Here is a 20,197-nt window from a genome sequence, read left to right as displayed (position 1 = left end):
TCCATATTAAATATTTTTATCAAACAAGCCTGGCTGAATCCGCTCACACTGATAGACAGACACCTATCTGAGATGGGGTGGGGGGTGGGATATTTTGGAGGATGCTATTGGATCTGCATAATCCTGCTTTCCGTTCCTCCTGCAGTATGGGCCTTTCCCTTCCTATCTTACCCAGAGGGATCATTTCACCTGCCTTACAAAAGTATTCCCAACATATGAAGTGCTACCATGCCCACTTATCTCTGGGCTAAACCTAACTCCTTCACTCTTCCCTCATATGACTGAGGAGCTGAATCAAAGCTTTTGAAGTCGCAAGAGGCAGAACTTCTTAACTGCAAGAGCCACTTCACAGGTTGCAGGAGCGCACAGTAAACGTGTGCCTGGGAGCTTCCTGGCATGTATTCTACTTCATATTTTCATTTACCCAGCCCTCCATTTACAATCTCTCCTGCTGCATCAGCTGTTAGTCACTGCCTTGAAAGATCGCATGACAATTGTACAGGAAGGGGCCAAAACTGGCTCTACATTCTTCCATCCAACAATTAAAATAATTCTGTACCGAGGTAGCAAATGCCACGGCACACCTGGAGAGGCTGCCCTTAATTGTATCAAAGTGAGCACTGCACAGAATTCCTGAGAAAGCATTTAGAAACCAGGCACTATGGGGCGACTTTCTTGCCAGAAGTGATGACGTACTTCTGTGCTTTCATCCCAGTTGTAAACCTCCAGTTCCTTGTTCTTGGAGAGCTTCATCTTGATAGAATAAGGAATCCAGATGTTCTTCAGCTCTTCAATGGAGGTATAAGAATGCCCTCCCTCTGCCATTCCCAATTCGTTCCTGGAAGGCAAGAAAACACACAAACAGGAGGATTCGTACAATACAATGCAGTCCGAGCTTTTCTGCAAGTTGTTTATCATCACCAATCTTTATTACGGTCCAGAGACCCAACAAATCGTTACAAAGCAATGCACTAGTTGTTTATACAGAATTCTAGATACCCTAAATATGATGTTCCACGTTTCCCAATCTGTACTGTCATTGTCACTTTACTGCTGAAGTTTTCTGCTCTGTGCCCTTTCTCCTGCATAACGTAGTATAAACAAAACGGAGGTAGACATGATATCGCCTTTCAACCGTTTAAAAAAAAATCACTAAAGGAAGGGTAAGAACACAAGTAGTACTGAATTGGTAAAGGGACCCTTGACCTTTAGGTCCAGTCGTGGCCGACTCTGGGGTTGCGACGCTCATATCGTTTTATTGGCTGAGGGAGCCGGCGTACAGCTTCCGGGTCATATGGCCAGCATGACTAAGCCGCTTCTGGCGAACCAGAGCAGCGCACGGAAACGTCATTTACCTTCCCGCCGGAGCGGTGCCTATTTATCTACTTGCACTTTGACGTGCTTTCGAACTGCTAGGTTGGCAGGAGCTGGGACTGAGAAACGGGAGCTCACCCCGTCACAGGGATTTGAACCGCTGACCTTCTGATTGGCAAGTCCTAGGCTCTGTGGTTTAACCCACAGCACCACCCGCGTCCCTTGATTGAATTGGAGAGAACAAAAAAAAAAGAAGGCTTTTCTAGACAAAAAAAGGAGAGTTTTTATTCTAGGAAGCACACCTAGATGATAAATGCTTACCATTCCCCAACAGGTATTTCTCTACTTTGGGGGAGTTCCAGACCACCTTTCTTCTTCATCAACTTCTTAAAGGCATACTGAAAATAAAAGGTAAACTAGAAGTAGAAACATCTCTTTTCTATATATATTTTTAATGTCTCCAAATCAATTATCACTGTATCCAATTTCTTCTTCAACACAAACTTTCTTCTTGACTTCCCACCCCTCCTTTCCTGATGTTTGTTTTTTACTTCTTTTTATTAGCTGTTTCACAACACATATGTTTTATCTCAGCTTCCTCGTCGTTAGTTCTTTCAGTAATCCACTGCTTATGTTTCAAAGATCTCAATAAACGTACAGTCAAATGCCGAGTGATTTCACTTAACGCAAAACCCTGACTACCTCCTCATGCCAGTTCCAGGAGCGAGTCGAGATGAGGGGCCAGGTGGAATGTTAAAAAAAAGGTAAAGGACCCCTGACAGTTATGTCCAGTCGCGAACGACTCTGGGGTTGTGGGGCTCATCTCGCTTTATTGGCCAAGGGAGCCGGCGTACAGCTTCCGGGACATGTGGCCAGCATGACTAAGCCGCTTCTGGCAAAACCAGAGCAGTGCACGGAAACGCCATTTACCTCCCCTTCGGAGCGGTACCTATTTATCTACTTGCACTTTGACGTGCTTTCGAACTGCTAGGTTGGCAGGAGCTAGGATCATACAACAGGAGCTCACCCCTTCATGGGGATTTGAACTGCCAACCTTCTGATCGGCAAGCCCAAGAGGCTCAGTGGTTTAGACCACAGCGCCACCCGCATCCCTAGGTAAAATGTTATACTGTGCCAAATAGAAGGTAGGTAAAAGGCAAAGGACCCCTGGATGGTTAAATCCAGTCAAAGGTAACATTGGGGTTGCGGCGCTCATCTCACTTTTCAGGCCAAGGGAGCCACTGTTTGTCCACAGACAGCTTTCTGGGTTAAGTGGCCAGCATAACTAAACTGCTACTGGTTCAACGGATCACTGTGATGGAAGCCAGAGTGCACGAAAAAGCTGTTTACCATTCCGCTGGAGCAGTACCTATTTATCTACTTGCACTGGTGTGCTTTCAAACTGCTAGGCTGGCAGGAGCTGGGACAGAGCAACGGGAGCTCACCCCGTCGTGGGGATTGGAACCGCTGACCTTCTGATCAGCAAACCCAAGAGGCTCAGTGGTTTAGACCACAACACCAACCCACTCACCGCGCACATCTGCCCTGCCTCCAAAACCTCTGGCCATTCACATGGGGTTTCACATCTGAACAAGGGCCCAAGAGGATATTCTCAGATTGTGAGGTCCGTTTCCCAAATCTTATTTTGGAAACAGACAACCTTGACATGAGCTTGCATGTGCTGGATTGTCTGCACATACACCTTATTTGAACAACCAGTGAGGTTGGGAGTTGGCATTGCTGGTTGGCAGGGAAGCAATCAAAGTATTGAGTGATCTGGTTTAAGGGTGCCCTCGAAAGGCAACTGAATGGAAACCGAAAAGAAAAAGAAAAAGGCACTCTCCTATACCTCTGCCTGCATCTTCCAGAATTCTGCCTCCTTGGAGCTGTTTACTTCACAGTTAATGACCAAAACATCAGGCAGGCAGCGGATGTTGCGGGTCTGGACCTTGAAGAGCAGAGAGAAGATGTGCAATGTAAGAGCAAGTGACTACTGCTGCGGCTTTATTTTACAGCAGTGCTTCCCAAATTTGGGCCTCCAGCTGTTGCTGGGACTACAACTCCCATCATCCCTGACCTGCTAGCTTGGGATGATGGGAGTTGTAGTCCAACAACAGCTGGAGACCCAAGTTTGAGAAACACTGTTTTTGCAGTCACAAGGAATGCAAATTGATCTAATAATCTCTTGCTTTTTGAAAGATGGCACCACCAGAGGTTTCCTAAGATGCCGATGGCTGAAGTGAGCGGAGATGAAATCATATTTACCCCCAGAATTTCTTGCCCCGTCTGCAGTATCAGCTTAAGAATTTAAACTTCCCAGCGTAAGGATGCTTTATCTGAGACCGTACTAGCTGGAGACCTGGAAACTGACAGAAACTTTGGGGTGGTCCATTCTCTTATCAAGTGCCCTGCAGTGCTTGCGTTCTCAGGCCCATACTGGCCGATGCAGCCTTGCAAGAGACATTAGATTCCCCTGTATCAATGCTGCAGCCCTGGTCCAGGTAGTCCATTCACACGGGCTTGTTCTATGCAACTGTTCCCTCCCCACTTACCGTGGGTTGGTATTTCTCGCAGTTTTCGCACCAGGCTTGGGTGTTCTGTTCCAGGCAGATGCTTCGCTTTAAGATCTGAGCAAATTCATAATCCTTGATTTTATCTTAAAAGGAGGGAAGGAAAAAAGGAGGGGATTTTAATTTCCAAAAAGATCCAATCAAGAAGTACCATATTTTTCGCTCTATAGGGCGCACTTTTCCCCCTGCAAAAATGAAGGGGAAATGTGTGTGCATCCTATGGAGCGAATACAGGCTCCTTGGCTTCAGCGATAGCAACGCGAAGCCTCCGAAGCACAGAGGGAGAGCTCCCCCCACACTCCGGAGGCTCCGGGTTGCTTTCGCTGAAGCTGCCTGAAGCCCCCGGAGCGCAGGGAACTCCCGCTGCACTCTGGGGGCTTCAGACAGCTATCCGCAAGCCTTTGGAGTGCAGCAGGAGTTCCCGCTGTGCTCCGAAGGCTTGCGGATAGCTGCCTGAAGCCTGGAGAGTGAGAGGGGTCGGTGCACACCTATCACTCTTGCTCTCCAGGCTTCGCTTCGCTGGACAGGCGCTGCACAGTTTTCCCTCTCTGCGCAGCGCCCCTTCAGCGAAGTGGGAGGAGAAATGGAAGGGGCTCCGTTTCTCCTCCCGCTTTACTGAAGGGGCGCTGAGCAGAGAGGGGGAGAATATTTTTTTCCTGTTCTCCCCCTCCTATGGTCCGGTGCGTCCTATAGAGCGAAAAATAGGGTAAAACTTAACCAGAAGAACGCAGAAGAAAACCCTAACCCTGCACCATTCTACAGATGCTCCTATCCTATTTTGAGAACCCTAGCCAGTGCCTTTCCAGGCAAGTTGTTCCAGCCCCGTAAGCTTACAAGAACCAACTGAAAGGCAACAAGCCCACACCTTCTGCCCCTGGGTTAAAGAATGAAACAATCCCCATTCCATTCAACTCTGTGCTTTTCCCACCCATGCACTCTCACCCCTTAAAAGTCATACCGTTGCTCTCAGGGTAGGACAACGTAAAGAGGAGTGTGGACGATACTCGGACAGTCTCTTTGCCACAGCGGCACATGCTGCAGTTCTCCACTTCGCAGCTGAAAAGCTGCCCGATGACCGAATCCCCTGAAGATCCGAAGTTGCTAGAAAAGACATGGCAAGATCAGGAGAGTGCCGGGTTCAGTATTTAGGAGGGAGATGCTGAAACACCTCTGCCAGTTACTTCACAAGACAAAAAAGGGATGGGGACATGACCGTTACCTGCTGCCAATGCCTCGGTAAGCCTGAGGTCCCTCCTGCTCTTGAGTTTCCTGATGGAGCTGGGTCAGAATGAAGCGATTCCAGCTCTGAACCAAACGGCCTAGATTCACTTTCCCTGTAGCCTCGTCAGAGTCCGCCAAGATCAGCCCCAAAGCAGCTGCCTCCGGAATGGTGCGGAAGGCGCGGAGGAAGTTGCTGCCCTGAAATGAAGGAAATGGCCTTGTATTTTTTAAAAAATAAAATACTGGGCGCGCTCAAGCCCAACCAAAACCCTGAAGAACTGAGCTCCAAAGTGTTCTTCTATTCCTCCTCACAGGCACGATAGGCTTGGAACGCATGTGAGCATGCGCACTCGCTCATGAACGTAAGAACAAAATGCAAGCTGGGCAAAGGAGGTGGGGGACTGAGCTGGGTGAGTGTCAAGAGGAACAGTAGCTCACGGATAATAGTGGCAGGCAGCTGTGCTGTTCTGACAGCTGCCACAGAGCAGGAGTAGAATGACATGATGAGCTCAAAGGCCTAACACGCTCCCTCAGCCCAGGATAAGTCATTGTAGTCTGTTTGGGGACAAAGGCCTACTCGTTTTTTTCTTTTGTTTCTATTTTTTGGTACCTTGGAAGTGGAACAGAATCTGTTCCGGAAGTCCATTCGACTTCCAAAATGTTTGGAAACCAAAGAGCGGCTTCTGATTGGCTCAAACACTCGTTTCCGGTTTTCGATCGTTTGGAAGCTGAAACGTACAAGTTCCAAGGCGTTTGGCAACCAAGGTACAACAGTAATCTCTTATTGAAAAGGTTTCAATAATAAAGAAATAAAGTGATGCAAATAAAAAAAATGAAAAAGACAAAAATGTGAATATACGAATACATTCAATATATGAGAAAATACCCTAAAACCATACGTTCTTATATAAATTTGATATTATCCTAATACATATGCAAATATTAATAGCCTACTACACTTTGTATAAACATGTCCAATACAATGTCATATTTATCCAAAGTCTACATTTGTAAGCAGTCCATTCCTAAGTTGTGAGAGGCCTACTCAAGAGAAAGGGTATTGTACTTATGATTGGGGCCTAGAGCACGGAGCAGAAAATGACTATACAGTGGTGCCCCGCAAGACAAATGCCTCGCAAGACGGAAAACCCGCTAGACGAAAGGGTTTTCCGTTTTGGAGGTGCTTCACAAAACAAATTTGCTATGGGCTTGCTTCGCAAGACGAAAATGTCTTGCGATTCCTGGGGTTTTTTCCCCCTCCCCCCCCTTTTTCCCAAGCCCCTAAGCCGCTTAACAGCTGTTCGCTAAGCCGCTTAACAGCTGATCTAAGCCGCTTATCAGCTGATCTAAGCCGCTAATAGCCTTTTAGCAGCTAATCCGCTAATCCCTTAAGCCTTTAATAGCCGCTAATAGCCTTTTAGCAGCTAATCCGCTAATCCCTTAAGCCTTTAATAGCCGCTAATAGCCGCTAAACCGCTAATAGCGCTAATCCGCTAAGGGGCTTGCTTCGCAAGACGAAAAAAACCGCAAGACGAAGAGACTCGCGGAACGGATTCTTTTCGTCTTGCGAGGCACCACTGTACAGAGGCACATTTTCTGATCAGCTCATAGAGTAAGGCTGGGGAGAAGGAGTCGGCAGTGCTTCTCAAATTCCTTCTAAAGTCTGGGGCAACCAGCCAAGGCCAGATGGGAACTTCTGGTAGGGTGTGTGAAGAACCTGGGTGGGATAATTAACACCCCAATTGTGGTACAACCCCAAGGAGACCACAGCCCCATTTCTGCCACACAGCTCTGCAGCACAATAGATAGGAGCCAGCACGAAGGGAGCTGCTACTTTGGATGGCAGGGCTGCCCTGGGCTGTCCCCACATGCAAGTGGCCTGCACTTTAGCACAGCAGATGGAAGAGTGTGAGTCACATTTCTGCCCCCAACAGTGCTCCACAGCTACACACGTGTCTTGGCTGAGCCTCGGCCCAGCATACCTGAAGGAATGTCTCCACCCCCATCGTTCAGCCCGGACACTGAGGTCCAGCTCCGAGGGCCTTCTGGCAGTTCCCTCACTACGAGAAGTGAGGTTAAAGAACTAGGCAGAGGGCCTTCTTGGTAGTGGTGCCCACCCCGTGGAATGCCCTCCCATCAGATGTGAAGGAAATAAATAACTATCTGACTTTTAGAAGACAGCCCCGTTTAGGGAAGTTTTTTATGTTTTATGTTTTATCGTGTTTTTAATATTCTGTTGGGAGCTGGCCAGAGTGGCTGGGGAAACCCAGCCAGATGGGCAGGGTATAAATAAATTATTATTAATAATAATATCATCATCATCAATGGCTCATCCCAGGACAGGCAGCCCCTCCTTCTACCCACCTGTCTGCCCACATCTTTGCCAAGAAAAAAATACAGTGGTACCTCAGGTTACAGACGCTTCAGGTTACATACGCTTCAGGTTACAGACTCCGCTAACCCAGAAATAGTGCTTCAGGTTAAGAACTTTGCTTCAGGATGAGAACAGAAATCGTGCTCCGGCAGTGCGGTGGCAGCAGCGGGAGGCCCCATTAGCTAAAGTGGTGCTTCAGGTTAAGAACAGTTTCAGGTTAAGGACAGACCTCCGGAACGAATTAAGTACTTAACCCAAGGTACCACTGTAATGCTAATCGAGGCCTGTTTCAGTCTCATAGGCTTTCCTGCCTATGACTCCGAATAGACATCTCTACTCCAAAAAGCATCCTGTGGGAGATGCAAGGATTCTGCACGGTGCCTTCAATTTGCCCACCTTTACCTGACAAGGGTCTCCTCTGGACAAATCCAGCATGTGGAAGAGGAAGCCCAGCTCACAGCTCAGGCAGAACTCTTTCTGGCACAAGTGGTTCTGGACCAGGCAGCGCACCGGCTCTAGGAAATACAGGACCTGAAGAAAGGAAGATGGGTCGATGAGACCGAGGTCATCACAGGAAGGCGGAGGCAATGCATCACAGAGAAAGCAATTTTGCACCCACCTGGATCATGCAGTTGCAGTAGGAATTTGGAATATGGGGCTCTAGCCCGGCAAAGAGAGTCTTGTTGTAATGTTTGAAGTCAAAGTCCTCCAAGCCCAACTTGGAGTATTTAATTGTGACCTACATCGGGAAAGAAAATATAATTGTACAGCAAGGATATTGTTTACACGGGAGCACACACTTATTCGACACGCCAACATGAGGAAGAGAGCCACAGCCCAAGTGAAACTGTTCACAGGCCCTTTGTTTCTGGCACACTTGCACCTCCGCAAGGTACCTGCACGGGCTCATCCGATTCTCTCGCGATCTTAATCTGCCCAGAAGCCGAGATCGCAATGCAGATTTCAGGGCTGTTCTCATGTGACTCAAGCCCACGAATGGAGGTAACGCGAAAATCCCCATTCGCTTTTCTTGCTTCACAGATGGCAACATGAGGCAATCTGCCTCGCAAGGAACAGGCTGTGCGCAAGACTTCTACCCACCCTGGTCTGGCAAGCTTTCATTATGCAAGAGAGAGGACTGTTCTACCATAGTCTAATTTACGCTGGGACAGAATGGGAATTTATAAGGCTGGCTTCAAAGTGCATGGCCCTTCGTGCTGCCTTCTGGTGCCCATAGAAAGCCAGTGTGGTGTAGTGGTTAAGAGTGGTAGTCTCGTAATCTGGTGAACCAGGTTCACGTCTCCGCTCCTCCACATGCAGCTGCTGGGTGACCTTGGGCCAGTCACACTTCTCTGAAGTCTCTCAGCCTCACTCACCTCACAGAGTGTTTGTTGTGGGGGAGGAAGGGAAAGGGGAATGTTAGCCACTTTGAGACTCCTTAGGGTAGTGATAAAGCAGGATATCAAATCCAAACTCTTCTTCTTCTTCCTAGTCACTTTTCTTCCTGAAAACGCTTTGCATCTCCCTCTGTAGATATGGGGCAGGCTTCAACTAAGGAGTTCCGTCAGCAGAAGACCACCAGAAAGACTTCTACTTGTACAACAGGGCTTTCCCCCCACTCACCTCATGTGCCCCACAAAATTAGCTCAATGGGGTCGGGAGAACCCCTGGAACAGAGTGCAGGGGAAGAAGAGGGGGAATTGTTCTGTCTGTTAGCTGAACTGCTTGCCCTGACGAAAAGATCGACGTAGTACAATGCTGAATTCCTTCCATTATATATCAAATATACATTCGTTCATACCTTCCTCTGCAAAATATCCAACACCCTGGCAAATGTTTAAACACAGACCTTCCTGTATTTCTTTGCCACCATGTAGATATGCGGTTCCTCTTCCCGTCCAATGGGGGATTCAGGGACCTGGCTGAAATTATCAAACTCGTTGTCCAGCTCTTTCAGTCGATAGGGAATCTGAAAAAGACAGTGGGATGCCAATCCACAGAGCTTCTGTTCCAATTTTGGACTTTCTAATATCAGAATGAGCTACCCTCAGATATCAGAAGAGAAGTAGGAGCATGTGAAAAATACCGCATGTACCCTGTTTGAACCTAAAACACAAAGGAGCCTGGATAGCTCAGTTGCTTAGAGCAACTGGAAGGACAGATCCTGAAGCTGAGGCTCCAATACTTTGGCCACCTCGTGAGAAGAGAAGACTCCCTGGAAAAGACCCTGATGTTGGGAAAGATGGAGGGCATAAGGAGAAGGGGACGACAGAGATGGTTGGACAGTATTCTTGAAGCTACCAGCATGAGTTTGACCAAACTGCGGGAGGCAGTGGAAGACAGGAGTGCCTGGCGTGCTTTGGTCCATGGGGTCACGAAGAGTCGGACACGACTAAATGACTAAACAACAAATAACCACAACTCTCAAGGTGTTCAACAGGCATGAAAGTGCCAGACAGCCAACTAGCTACCTGGTTTCGGAGCTTGTTCCTGGGGTTTGGAGCATATCCAATGAAGCCAACTTTCTTCATGGCACGAAGGATCTCTGGGTCAACCGCTGGGGCTCGTCTACAAAACAAACGGTGGGTCAGACAATGCCTTCCAACCCCATTTGACAGTGTACTCCCCAAAGCAGCGAGGCAAGCTTCCCAAAGAGATGCAGCCATTTATTTGGGGAGCTGTGGGATCCCAGGGACTGTGCCCAGATATTGGAAGAATTAAAAATTCCCTACCTCTGCTACAGGATGCAATGTTACCAGACTCTGAAAGGAATCTTATGTCCCTCCCAGGATACCCAGAGTGAATTAAAATAATATTTAAAGAGGGGTAAATACAGAATAAGTGGGACGCAGGTGGCACTGTGGTCTAAACCACAGCGCCATGAGTGCCGCAACCCCAGAGTCGTCCGTGACTGGACCTAATGGTCAGGGGTCCCTTTACCTTTTTAAATACAGAATAACATGCAACGTCTATACAGTGGGACCTTGGTTCCCGAACATCTTTGTGGCCGAACAAATCAGCTCCCAGACGCTGCAAACCAGGAAGTGTTCCAGTTTGAGAATGTTTTTTGGAAGCCGAACATCCGACGTGGCTTCTGCCTGAGTGCAGGAAGCTCCTGCAGCCAATCGGAAGCTGTGCCTTGGTTTTCGAATGGTTTCGGGAGTCGAACGGACTCCCGGAACAGATTAGGTTTGAGAACCAAAGTACCACTGTAATGTAAAAGAACAAAGTACCGTATTTTTCGCTCCATAAGGCGCCCCAGACCATAAGGCGCACTTAGTTTTTAGAAGGGGAAATCAAGGGGGAAAATATTATTTCCCCCCTCAGCCTCAAAAAGCAGCTTCTTGGGGCTGCTGGGGGAAGCCCGGTTCCCCCCCCCACCCCAGCCCCAAAGAGCAAAGAAGCCAAGACAGCGAGCGGGATCCATCCCGCTGGCTGTCTTGGCTTCCTCTTTAGCTGTGCACAATTCCGGCCGGGAGAGGCTGCACGCAGCTATGGCAATTCCCCCACCTCCCGCAAAAGCGCACAGGAGCCTTGCACCCTTTAAGGAGCGTGCGGCTCCTGCAGGCTTTTCTATGAGGAGAGAGAAGAGACTGACTGGCCGCGTCAGTCCCTTCTCCCTCCTGGGGAAAAGCCCGCAAGAACCGCGCAGAGCTTGTGTGCGGCTCTTGGGGGCTTTTCCTGCCTGCCTCCCCCCTGCATTCGCTTCATAAGATGCACACACATTTCCCCTTACTTTTTAGGAGGGAAAAAGTGCGTCCTATGGAGCGAAAAATACGGTAATTAAATTACAGCCCGATATCAACAAGGAGCAGATTAGAAGAAAGGAAACCACCAAGAACCACCTAAGAAAGTGGGGGTGGGGAACCTTTTGCAGCCTGAGAACTTCCAGGGTCCACATGATGGTGGTGGGAGGGGCAAGCAGTAAAAGTGGGCAGAGAAACAAATGTGAATTTTACCTTTGTACAGAAGGCTGGTTTCTGCACACACGCCTCTCTATTGCCCATCTAGGCAAGAGGCATTATTAGAGCTCAAGGACACATTACAGCCAGACAAAAAGAGTAGTGAGGGCCAGACAGAGGCCCTCATTTGGCCCCCAGTTCTGAGGTTCCCCACCCCTAGACCCTAAAGGTCTGTACTTCTCTCTAGATTTCCTATTCTAAAGAACTACCTGGGAGCAGGGGCAGAGTTAGAAACCGGCCAATCTGACAACAGGGACTCGGTGGTCAGCGGCACAGGTATAAGCGACAGAGGCATGAGATCCTGGTTCCAGTCAAGGTGGGGCAAGGTGTCCACAATGCAAGGCAAAGCGAAGTCAGTCTCCCGGGAGTAGGCATTGAAGGTGATCTCGGGCGAGTCAGTCCACAGGTGGACACAGCCCTCGGAGTCTCCAAAAACCATGGCTTGTTTGCTGGCAGACACATCAAAGCTCATGATCAGCTGGCCCACGGTATTGACGTGGAAGATGTCGGCCGGATTGGCCAATCCGGTGGGTTCGCAGAACTGACACTGACCTAGAAAGGAAGAGCAAATCACGAATTTTAATAGCCAAAAAGTGGAAAACGCAAGAATTACCAACTGTGGAAGATTGGCAGATGAAGATGATGGACTTTATGGAGCTAGCTGACCTTACCGGAAGGATCCGCGACCAGAAAGAAGAGGAATATCAAGAAGATTGGAAGAAATTTAAAGACTATTTGAATAAATATTGTAATATTAAAAATTAGAAGTCACTTGAAAGCACCAAACAGGCTTAGGATTAAATTAGTAGTTAAATAAATGAGATTTAGAATGTTAAGAAAAGTTAAGAAATCTGATTAAAATTGGAATATTGTTTTTGAATAATGATATTGGAAAACTGTTACATTCAGATACAAGGAAATTCAGATGGGAGGGACTAGAGGAAGTCAAATGATATGTTTATGATATTGGAAGTTTAATTAATTAACTAATCTGTGTTGTTTATGTGTTTGCTGTTATATTTTCTGTTTTTATTCATTTTACTAGTTTTATTTGTTTTTTATTTTTGTACTTGTTTTACAGTATGTGCTATATTTGTATGAAACTTAATAAAAATTATTGGGGGAAAAGGAAAAAAAAGAAAGGAAGAGCAAATCAGATGTGTGGTTTCTCTGCAGGTCTCTTAATGCAAACTGTCCCGAGCTTGACTCGATTGGTCACACTGTGGGCATCTCTTGAAGGTGGCTAGATTCAAACAGGACAGGACTCTGAAGTCCCAGCACATCCAAAGCAGAGGGTGAGGCAACGTGGCCTCTGTGGTCTAGCTACCTACCTGTCTGGGAGATGATGGCAAGGCGAGATGTGTACGTAGGAATGAACTTCAGAAACAGAGGGTCAATGTGGACCTGCAGAGGTGTGATGGCTCTCAGCATGCGCAGGTCATACACCTTGAGGAAGCGATCGCAGGCTAGGCCATTCATTCGGCTGGAGAAGCCACAGGTCACCAGCAGGTTGCCGTGGACATCAAAATCTGACAGACTACCGGAGTAGGCATCAAACTCATGCTCCACAGCAAAAGTGCGGAGATCACGCAAGGAAACCTAAGGAAGGAACAGAAGACACCCTAATATATCTGATTTAAAAGAAGCACCACGAGAGAACAATGGAATAGAATGGTGTCGAGTGAATTAACTGGGCATTTTTCTCTCTGTGTTCCTCCTGTAAAGTCAGAGACCTCCTTTGTACATCACTCAGTTGCTGCACATGGCACAAATACAGTGGTATCTCGGGTTACATACACTTCAGGTTACATACGCTTCAGGTTACACACTCCGCTAACCCAGAAATAGTGCTTCAGGTTAAGAACTTTGCTTCAGGATAAGAACAGAAATCGGGCTCCAGCGGCGCGGCGGCAGCAGGAGGCCCCATTAGCTAAAGTGGTGCTTCAGGTTAAGAACAGTTTCAGGTTAAGAACGGACCTCCGGAACTTATTAAGTACTTAACCCGAGGTATCACTGTACAGTCATACCTCGGGTTGAAGTAATGGAGCGCATTACTTCAGGGGTTTTGCCGCTCGCGCATGCACAGACGGTCGAAATGACATCACGCGCATGCGCAGAAGAGGCGAATCACGAACCACACATGCGGGTTGTGTTCCTTTCAGGATGCGAATGGGGCTCTGGAATGGATCCCGTTCGCATCCAGAGGTACCACTGTAAGCCATAGTATGGCATAGTATGTCATGTTGTTTGAAGCCAGAATGTGGTTTGTCAACTGCAAAAACCAGTCAGTCCTACTTGGGGAATAAAAGCTGCTCCCCAAGTTCAAATATAACAATCAGACTCTGTGTGGTGTAACCCGTACAGATTCCTACTCATTAAAAAAAATGTTAAAAAATACTCCAAGCCCAAATTCACCCCGTCAAACCAACATATGTGGAAAATTTGGCACTGGAATGTCTTGCTTCAATTTTAAAGGGAAAAAGAACTGATTTTCATAAGTCACAAGCTCTCACTGTGTTACTGGAGTGCCTGTAGCTCTCAAACATTTGGGGGGGGGGCAGTGATGATAAGATGCTCAGTGTTACCTTTCCTGATGTGTGGCCACAGAAGAAGAAACGGTTTGACTGTCTCATGATAGTGACCCCAGGCACTTCCACTGTGTACTAAAATAGAGATATAAAAAGTGGGGTTAAGATCTGGACAGAGGCAAAGCAGACCACTATGAATATACAGATGCTACATGATTCAGGGGGAAAGGGTAGAACTGCCAAGTGCTGAATCGCTATTATTTCCCACGCAGCACCAAAGGAAGAAATAAGTTTGCTTAAAAAACAAAACAACCTGAATGACAATATAAGGGAAAATAAAAATTATTCAGTGGCAATGCCTTTGAATGGACATCTGTTTGCAAAAATAAAACATGGCATGCAGCCTTCTTCTATCATAAGATTAAGGATACAATAAAAAAAAATGAGGTCCAGCTCTAAGGGCCTTCTAGCAGTTCCCTCACAGTGAGCAGTGAAGCTACAGAGAACCAAGCAGAGGGCCTTCTTGGTAGTGGCGCCCAGCCTGTGGAATGCTCTCTCATCAGATGTCAAAGCAATAAACAATTACATGACTTTCTGAAGACATCTGAAGGCAGTCCTGTATCGGGAAGTTTTTAATGTTTGATGTCCAACTGTGTTTTTATATCACGTTGGAAATTGCCCAGAATTGCTGGGGCAACCCAATCACATGAGTGAGGAATAAGTAACAAAATTATGTTATTATTATAGCACTACATACAAACAAGATCAATAAATGTATCCGTATCTTTCTATCCATCTATTGATCCAGTACATCCAGATAATACTATGGAAAGGTTCTACAATTTTTGTTACAGAAAAAAACTTACATTACTTTCATACACACTATTATGCTGAGAAGCTCCACTTTAAAAAAATGATATTATTAGGGAAACCTATAGATGTGTTGCAACATTTTTTTCCTGAAGAATTAAAAAAATGGGAAAGTTAATATCTTTTCATGAGGTCAGAAACAGGAATGTTGACATTTCACTTTCTGTTTGAACTTTTGAACTTTTGGCTTCAACCCGTTACTTTTATGTTAAATCAAAATTCTGGTGACAAAAACATTATTATTATATCTCCAAAGCATCTCTTTAGGTTGGGAGACAAAAATATTTTGGACTGGCGGTAACAGGAGCCAAGCCTACTTGGATACATCATCACAACAAGGAACAAGATCTCCTCCTGCTGTTCTGCTCCAGAGTTACAATTTGTTTAAGATTAAACCAGTCATTTTGTTATCCAGTGGAGATTCCTGTTCATCTTTGTGTAAGCTTAACATGACAAAACCTCAACATCTTTGGTTCTGGGTAATCAGAATCAATGCAACGCATTAGGGTCAGATATGTGAGAAGCGTGTGTTACCTTTTGAGTTTCTTGGACTGTATTGAGGTCTATCTCTATCACATGGCTGGTGAGCCCCCCAACAAGCAAGGTGCTGGGATCAGTCAGTAGTAGACTGTGCATGTCCTCACTCTCATCCATGCTAGAGGAGGAGAAAGAGGAACTGTGAGAACCAGTGCTGACCTAGTATTTTCCATTCAGTCATTGCTACATGTGAGCTCACCAAGTAAATCAAAGTGACATCAGAATCTTGCATCATGAAACCTTTGGGGACCATTCCAGGAAAAAGGAGGTGGCTAAACTATATTGATGCAAATTTCCCATCTAGAAGTCCTCAAGCAATAAATTTTATAAAGGAAGCAGGAAGTGCTACATTGAAGCACGTCCACATGCTTCATGAGGAGCAACAGGATATGACATCAAAGCCCTCTTCTCAAGCTTGCCCTGGAATATACCAAATAATTAAAGCCTGCAAATTGTGCACATCTCACACAGCTTCCCACACCAGATGTGTGACTGTAGGTACATGGATTTCATAATATTCCTAAGGCTATAACTGGCATTCTTCCAAGTAAACTCTACACAGAGAGCAAAGACTGGGCAGGGCCCATTTCCAAAAATGCTCAAACCACCACACCCCCAGCAGAAGGCACTTACAGGTAATCGAAGATTATAAGTCCCCCTCTGGACATATATTTGAGGTTGTTTTTGGTCAGGAAGAGTACCCCATTCTCTAGACTCTGGATCTGTCGAATGTCGTCACTACTATGCACCTGGAAGGAAGAGTAACGCTCCAGGGCTGGGCCAAAGAAAGAAGTGGCATGACCCTGAAAAAGAGGGAGGCAACTCAAGTCACCCTCACATCAGATTTGACCTGTAACATATCCTGCATGTAGCCAGCTCATTTTAATATTTATGAGACCTTCTGGCTCCTTCATCTACTTCCCCCCCCCCCAACCACAGTTTACCTTCTCCGCTGAACAAGCCATATTTCTGTTGAATATAACACTAAGAGTTACCACGGTTTTAAAGACATAGGTGGACAACTTGTGTCTTTCCTGATAGTGCTGATTTCCTTGAGGATAGGATATACACTGAATTTAAAAAAGAAAGCTAGAATCCTTGGCATTCTAAGCAGGAACCTACAAGAAAACAAGAATCTTATAGGTGTGTGTAGCCTTCCTCAATGGAGATGAAATCAGCTTACAGGAGTTTCTAGAAGATCGTATCATTAATCCCAACCCTCCTCAATGTATGATCCAGCATACTGTATAACTCTTCTGATCATCACTGACATGTAATGAGAATCCCTTACCCCATGGTTCCCAACCCAGAGCATTTCTTCATGTAGGTCAAAGTGTGAGAAGGAGACAGGAACGCCCACTTCAGAGACAACGGTGTGGAGCTCCGAGTACATGCCCTCCATGATATGCACTGAGTCAGGCACAGGGATGCCCTCCAATGGCACCCCTTCTGGATCCAGCTCCACATTCTGTAGTAGGCTAGCATTGAGGTGCGGATCCAGAGCAGGGTGCAGGGCAGGTACATACTCTGCGAGGGCTGGGTCAAGACCTTCAAAATTCATGGCGGAGGTTTACCTGCAAGGCAGAGAAAGGAATTCAAGAAGACAGAATCTTTCACTACCTGTGCAGCGCAAGCATGCTAGAGAAGTTAACATAATGCCTGCTATAAACACAATCTCTAATACGGACCAAAGCATAGGACAGTAACTGACAGATTGAAGCTTTCAAGATAAACATAAAAGGTAAAAGTAAAGGACCCCTGATGGTTAAGTCCAGTTGTGAACGACTCTGGGGTTGCGGCGCTCATTTTGCTTTACTGGCCAAGGGAGCCGACGTTTGTCCGCAGACAGTTTTTCCAGGTCGTGTGGCCAGCATGAATAAGCCACTTCTGGTGAAACCAGAGCAGCACATGGAAACGCTGTTTACCTTCCCGCCAGAGCGGCACCTATTTATCTACTTGCGCTTTGACATGCTTTTGAACTGCTAGGTGGGCAGGAGCTGGGACCAAACAACGGGAGCTCACCCCATCGCAGGGATTCGAACCACTGACCTTCCGATTGGCAAGCCCTAGGCTCAGTGGTTTAGACCAAGCGCCACATATTCCTCCATAAAAATTGCTCCAATACAGCAATTCCTAAACTAGTTGCTGTAACTGCTGCCCGAAACGTGCTGTGCTGTGAAAAATATATTAATTTATTGCATCAACTGGGAACCAAAATATTAAATAAATAAAAATAATAATAGAGTCGTACCTCTGGATGTGAACAGGATCCGTTCCGGAGCCCCGTTCACATCCTGAAGCAAACGTAACACGCGACTGCGCGTACGCGGGTCACGTTTTGCCGCTTCCGCGCATGCGCGACGTCATTTTGAGCATCTGCGCATGTGGCGAAACCCGGAAGTAACACGCTCCGTTACTTCCGGGTCGCCATGGAGCGCAACCGAAAATATTCATCCCGAAGCTACTTCAACCCGAGGTATGACTGTAAGAATAACTATTTATTATTTCTACCCCACCCATCTGGCTGGGTTTCCCCAGCCACTCTGGGTGGCTTCCAACAGAAGATTAAAAATACATTAAAACATCAGTCATTAAAAACTTTTCTAAACAGGGCTTCAGAGGAGGCTGCCTACTGCACCTCTGCATGACACTATTCTGGTCCTGCCTCCTTCCAAGCAGCCTTCGCAGGAGGTGGGTAATCTTCTGTATCTCTGTAGTGAGCGCAATTAAATTGTACAATCACTCTCAGTGCAGAAATGTGGCAGAATTACAAGTCCTCAGAGGCTGCCCACTGCATCTCTCCATGAGTGACCAGTAACTCACACAACAGTAACTCAACACAAACATGAATTACTGAACAGTAACTCACACAAACATACTGGGTGAACTTCTCTGAAGATTGACAATGGTTACACTTTCATACTACAAAGATAAGACTGTGCATGTATAACACAGGAGCATGTATCCAGTTTTAGGTCAGGGAGAAGGCAAGATTCAACAATCAGAAATCTACCCTAAAGGCTGTTTTCTCTAAACTGCCACAAGGCAAAGCGAAATTGGATCAGTGGCACCTGTTTCTTTGTCGACAAAAACTCCAGTCAGATAGGAAGAAATGTGCTACTGGCACCCACAGTTTGGCGGCCAACTTCTTTTTTAATAAACCTTGCTCCTGAACCTTCAAGCAGAAGCTTGGCTTGCCCTAATTAAACTGGCTAGGTGCTAATTCCTAACCTGGGGAGAAATGAATGGATAAATAATTCTGGAAATGGTGATTTCAGGCTGCAAGTTAAAAGGCATGGCAGCAGGTTCATGTGAATAACTTGGCAACCCTACCCACAGGTTACCCCATGGTAAACCCAGCCAGATGGACGGGGTATAAATAAATAACTACCAAACTTTTAGAAGACATCTAAAGGCAGCCCTGTTTAGGGAAGCTTTTAATGTTTAATAGGTTATTGTATTTTAGTGTTGGAAGCCACCCAGAGTGGCTGGGGAATAAATAATATATTATTATTATTATTATTATTATTATTATTATTAATCATCCTCCTCCTTGATGTACACTAAAACTTCAGCTGGAAGGTCAGCCCACACACATGGGTTGTACCTAAATCTAGAAAGGGTTGCGACAGTGGCCTCGTTACCACGTTTCGTTTCCGGCAGCGCTGTTGTTCTTGTTGAGAGAAACAGAAAGGCAGCGAGGTGCAATGATGCAACTCCTCTGTGGTTACACAGAAGCAGCGCTTGCAGCCTGCACTGCAAGGGAAGGCGAAAGCTGGAGCTGCCCACATCCTCGCTTCCAGCCAGAGAACCATAGCAGAGGTCAAAAGTTTAACGTGCACCCCCAAGACAGGCTTGAAAAACTGGGAGTGGGTCAAAGCCCCAAGGGCCTGGCGGTTACCCATAACCCTTTACGTCACAGGGGCCAACCACCCAGAATCCACTGCGGGAGGAAGGGAAGTGAGACAATGGTAAATTACCCAGACCCTCCTAACCCATAACTTGGGGGTTGGGGGACGAATTAGTCACACATCTCTGCTTCTGAATAACCCCAATCTCCCCCCCCCCCCAGCCCATGCAAATTAGCCCAAGCTTATTTTATGGGTTACCCACAATCCTTTGCTCTTCCGGGTCCCCTTCCCTCCGCCGCTGCCTTTTCCCCACCGCCCTCTTCGCCGCCGCTATGGCAACGCCAGCCCTTCTCATTTCTCTCCTCCCCCCCCCCCCCGTTCGGCTTCACCCGCGGCGCCTCAAGAAGGGGAGGGGTGTGTGCCCGCGTGCCCTCGACCAATGGCGAGGCTGCCTTGGGGAGGGAGCACCCAATCAAAGCGAAGTGGCGGCGGCCGCGCCTCCCTCGTCATTTACATGCATGACGCTGCGTGCGCGCGCGCGCTGGAGGGATGGCGCTGCGGAAGGGACAAAAAGAGTGGGGTTTTTCTTTTTTAACGGGTGTGAGTCAGTGAATTAAAGGGAAATGGTTAGCTGTACCTGTGAACTCCGTGCCCCTCAGTTTTTGCGTGGGGTGCATTTGGTGGGAGTTGTACCTTTTTGTTTACTCCTGTTAGTCATGAGTAAGGAAAAGCCAGGCTAGTTTATTTTGCCTGGCATGCAATGTCATATAGTGTAAGCATGGCATGCAATGTCGTGTAGTAAAAGCTATGGTTTTCCCAATAGTGATGTATGGAAGTGAAAGCTGGACCATAAAGAAGGCTGATCGCTGAAGAATTGATGCTTTTGAATTATGGTGCTGGAGGAGACTCTTCGGAGTCCCATGGACTGCAAGAAGATCAAACCTCTCCATTCTTAAGGAAATCAGCCCTG

General features: G+C 46.8%; 1 protein-coding gene across 4 annotated transcripts in view; it reads right to left on the bottom strand.

Annotated features, from left to right (window-relative positions):
- The window catches only part of PAN2 (poly(A) specific ribonuclease subunit PAN2), a 32,921-nt gene extending 13,154 nt beyond the window's left edge, over window positions 1-19,767 (bottom strand). The window contains exons 1-17 of one of the 4 annotated variants that reach the window (XR_014507988.1): window positions 19,490-19,636; window positions 16,668-16,950; window positions 16,010-16,179; window positions 15,374-15,494; window positions 14,027-14,104; window positions 12,773-13,040; window positions 11,651-11,993; window positions 9,951-10,047; window positions 9,329-9,448; window positions 8,099-8,218; window positions 7,882-8,010; window positions 5,104-5,303; window positions 4,843-4,985; window positions 3,867-3,970; window positions 3,164-3,262; window positions 1,636-1,712; window positions 697-838 (exon numbers count right to left, since the gene is read on the bottom strand). Coding sequence is in view for 3 of the 4 variants with exons in the window: in XM_083427298.1 (XP_083283424.1) it covers window positions 697-838; window positions 1,636-1,712; window positions 3,164-3,262; window positions 3,867-3,970; window positions 4,843-4,985; window positions 5,104-5,303; window positions 7,882-8,010; window positions 8,099-8,218; window positions 9,329-9,448; window positions 9,951-10,047; window positions 11,651-11,993; window positions 12,773-13,040; window positions 14,027-14,104; window positions 15,374-15,494; window positions 16,010-16,179; window positions 16,668-16,937 (2,481 nt within the window). In the remaining variant the exon portion in view is untranslated. Of the gene's footprint in view, window positions 1-696; window positions 839-1,635; window positions 1,713-3,163; window positions 3,263-3,866; window positions 3,971-4,842; window positions 4,986-5,103; window positions 5,304-7,881; window positions 8,011-8,098; window positions 8,219-9,328; window positions 9,449-9,950; window positions 10,048-11,650; window positions 11,994-12,772; window positions 13,041-14,026; window positions 14,105-15,373; window positions 15,495-16,009; window positions 16,180-16,667; window positions 16,951-19,356 lie in introns of all 4 variants that reach the window. The other 3 variants (XM_083427298.1, XM_083427299.1, XM_083427300.1) reach the window with 3 other exon arrangements.
- Between the last annotated feature and the right edge of the window lie 430 nt (window positions 19,768-20,197).

Source organism: Podarcis tiliguerta (genome assembly GCF_965153285.1).
Source record: "Podarcis tiliguerta genome assembly, chromosome: 2".
Taxonomy (NCBI): domain Eukaryota; kingdom Metazoa; phylum Chordata; class Lepidosauria; order Squamata; family Lacertidae; genus Podarcis; species Podarcis tiliguerta.
The sequence above is the reverse complement of the archived record's forward strand: the minus strand, read 5'-3'. Positions and strand labels throughout refer to the sequence as shown.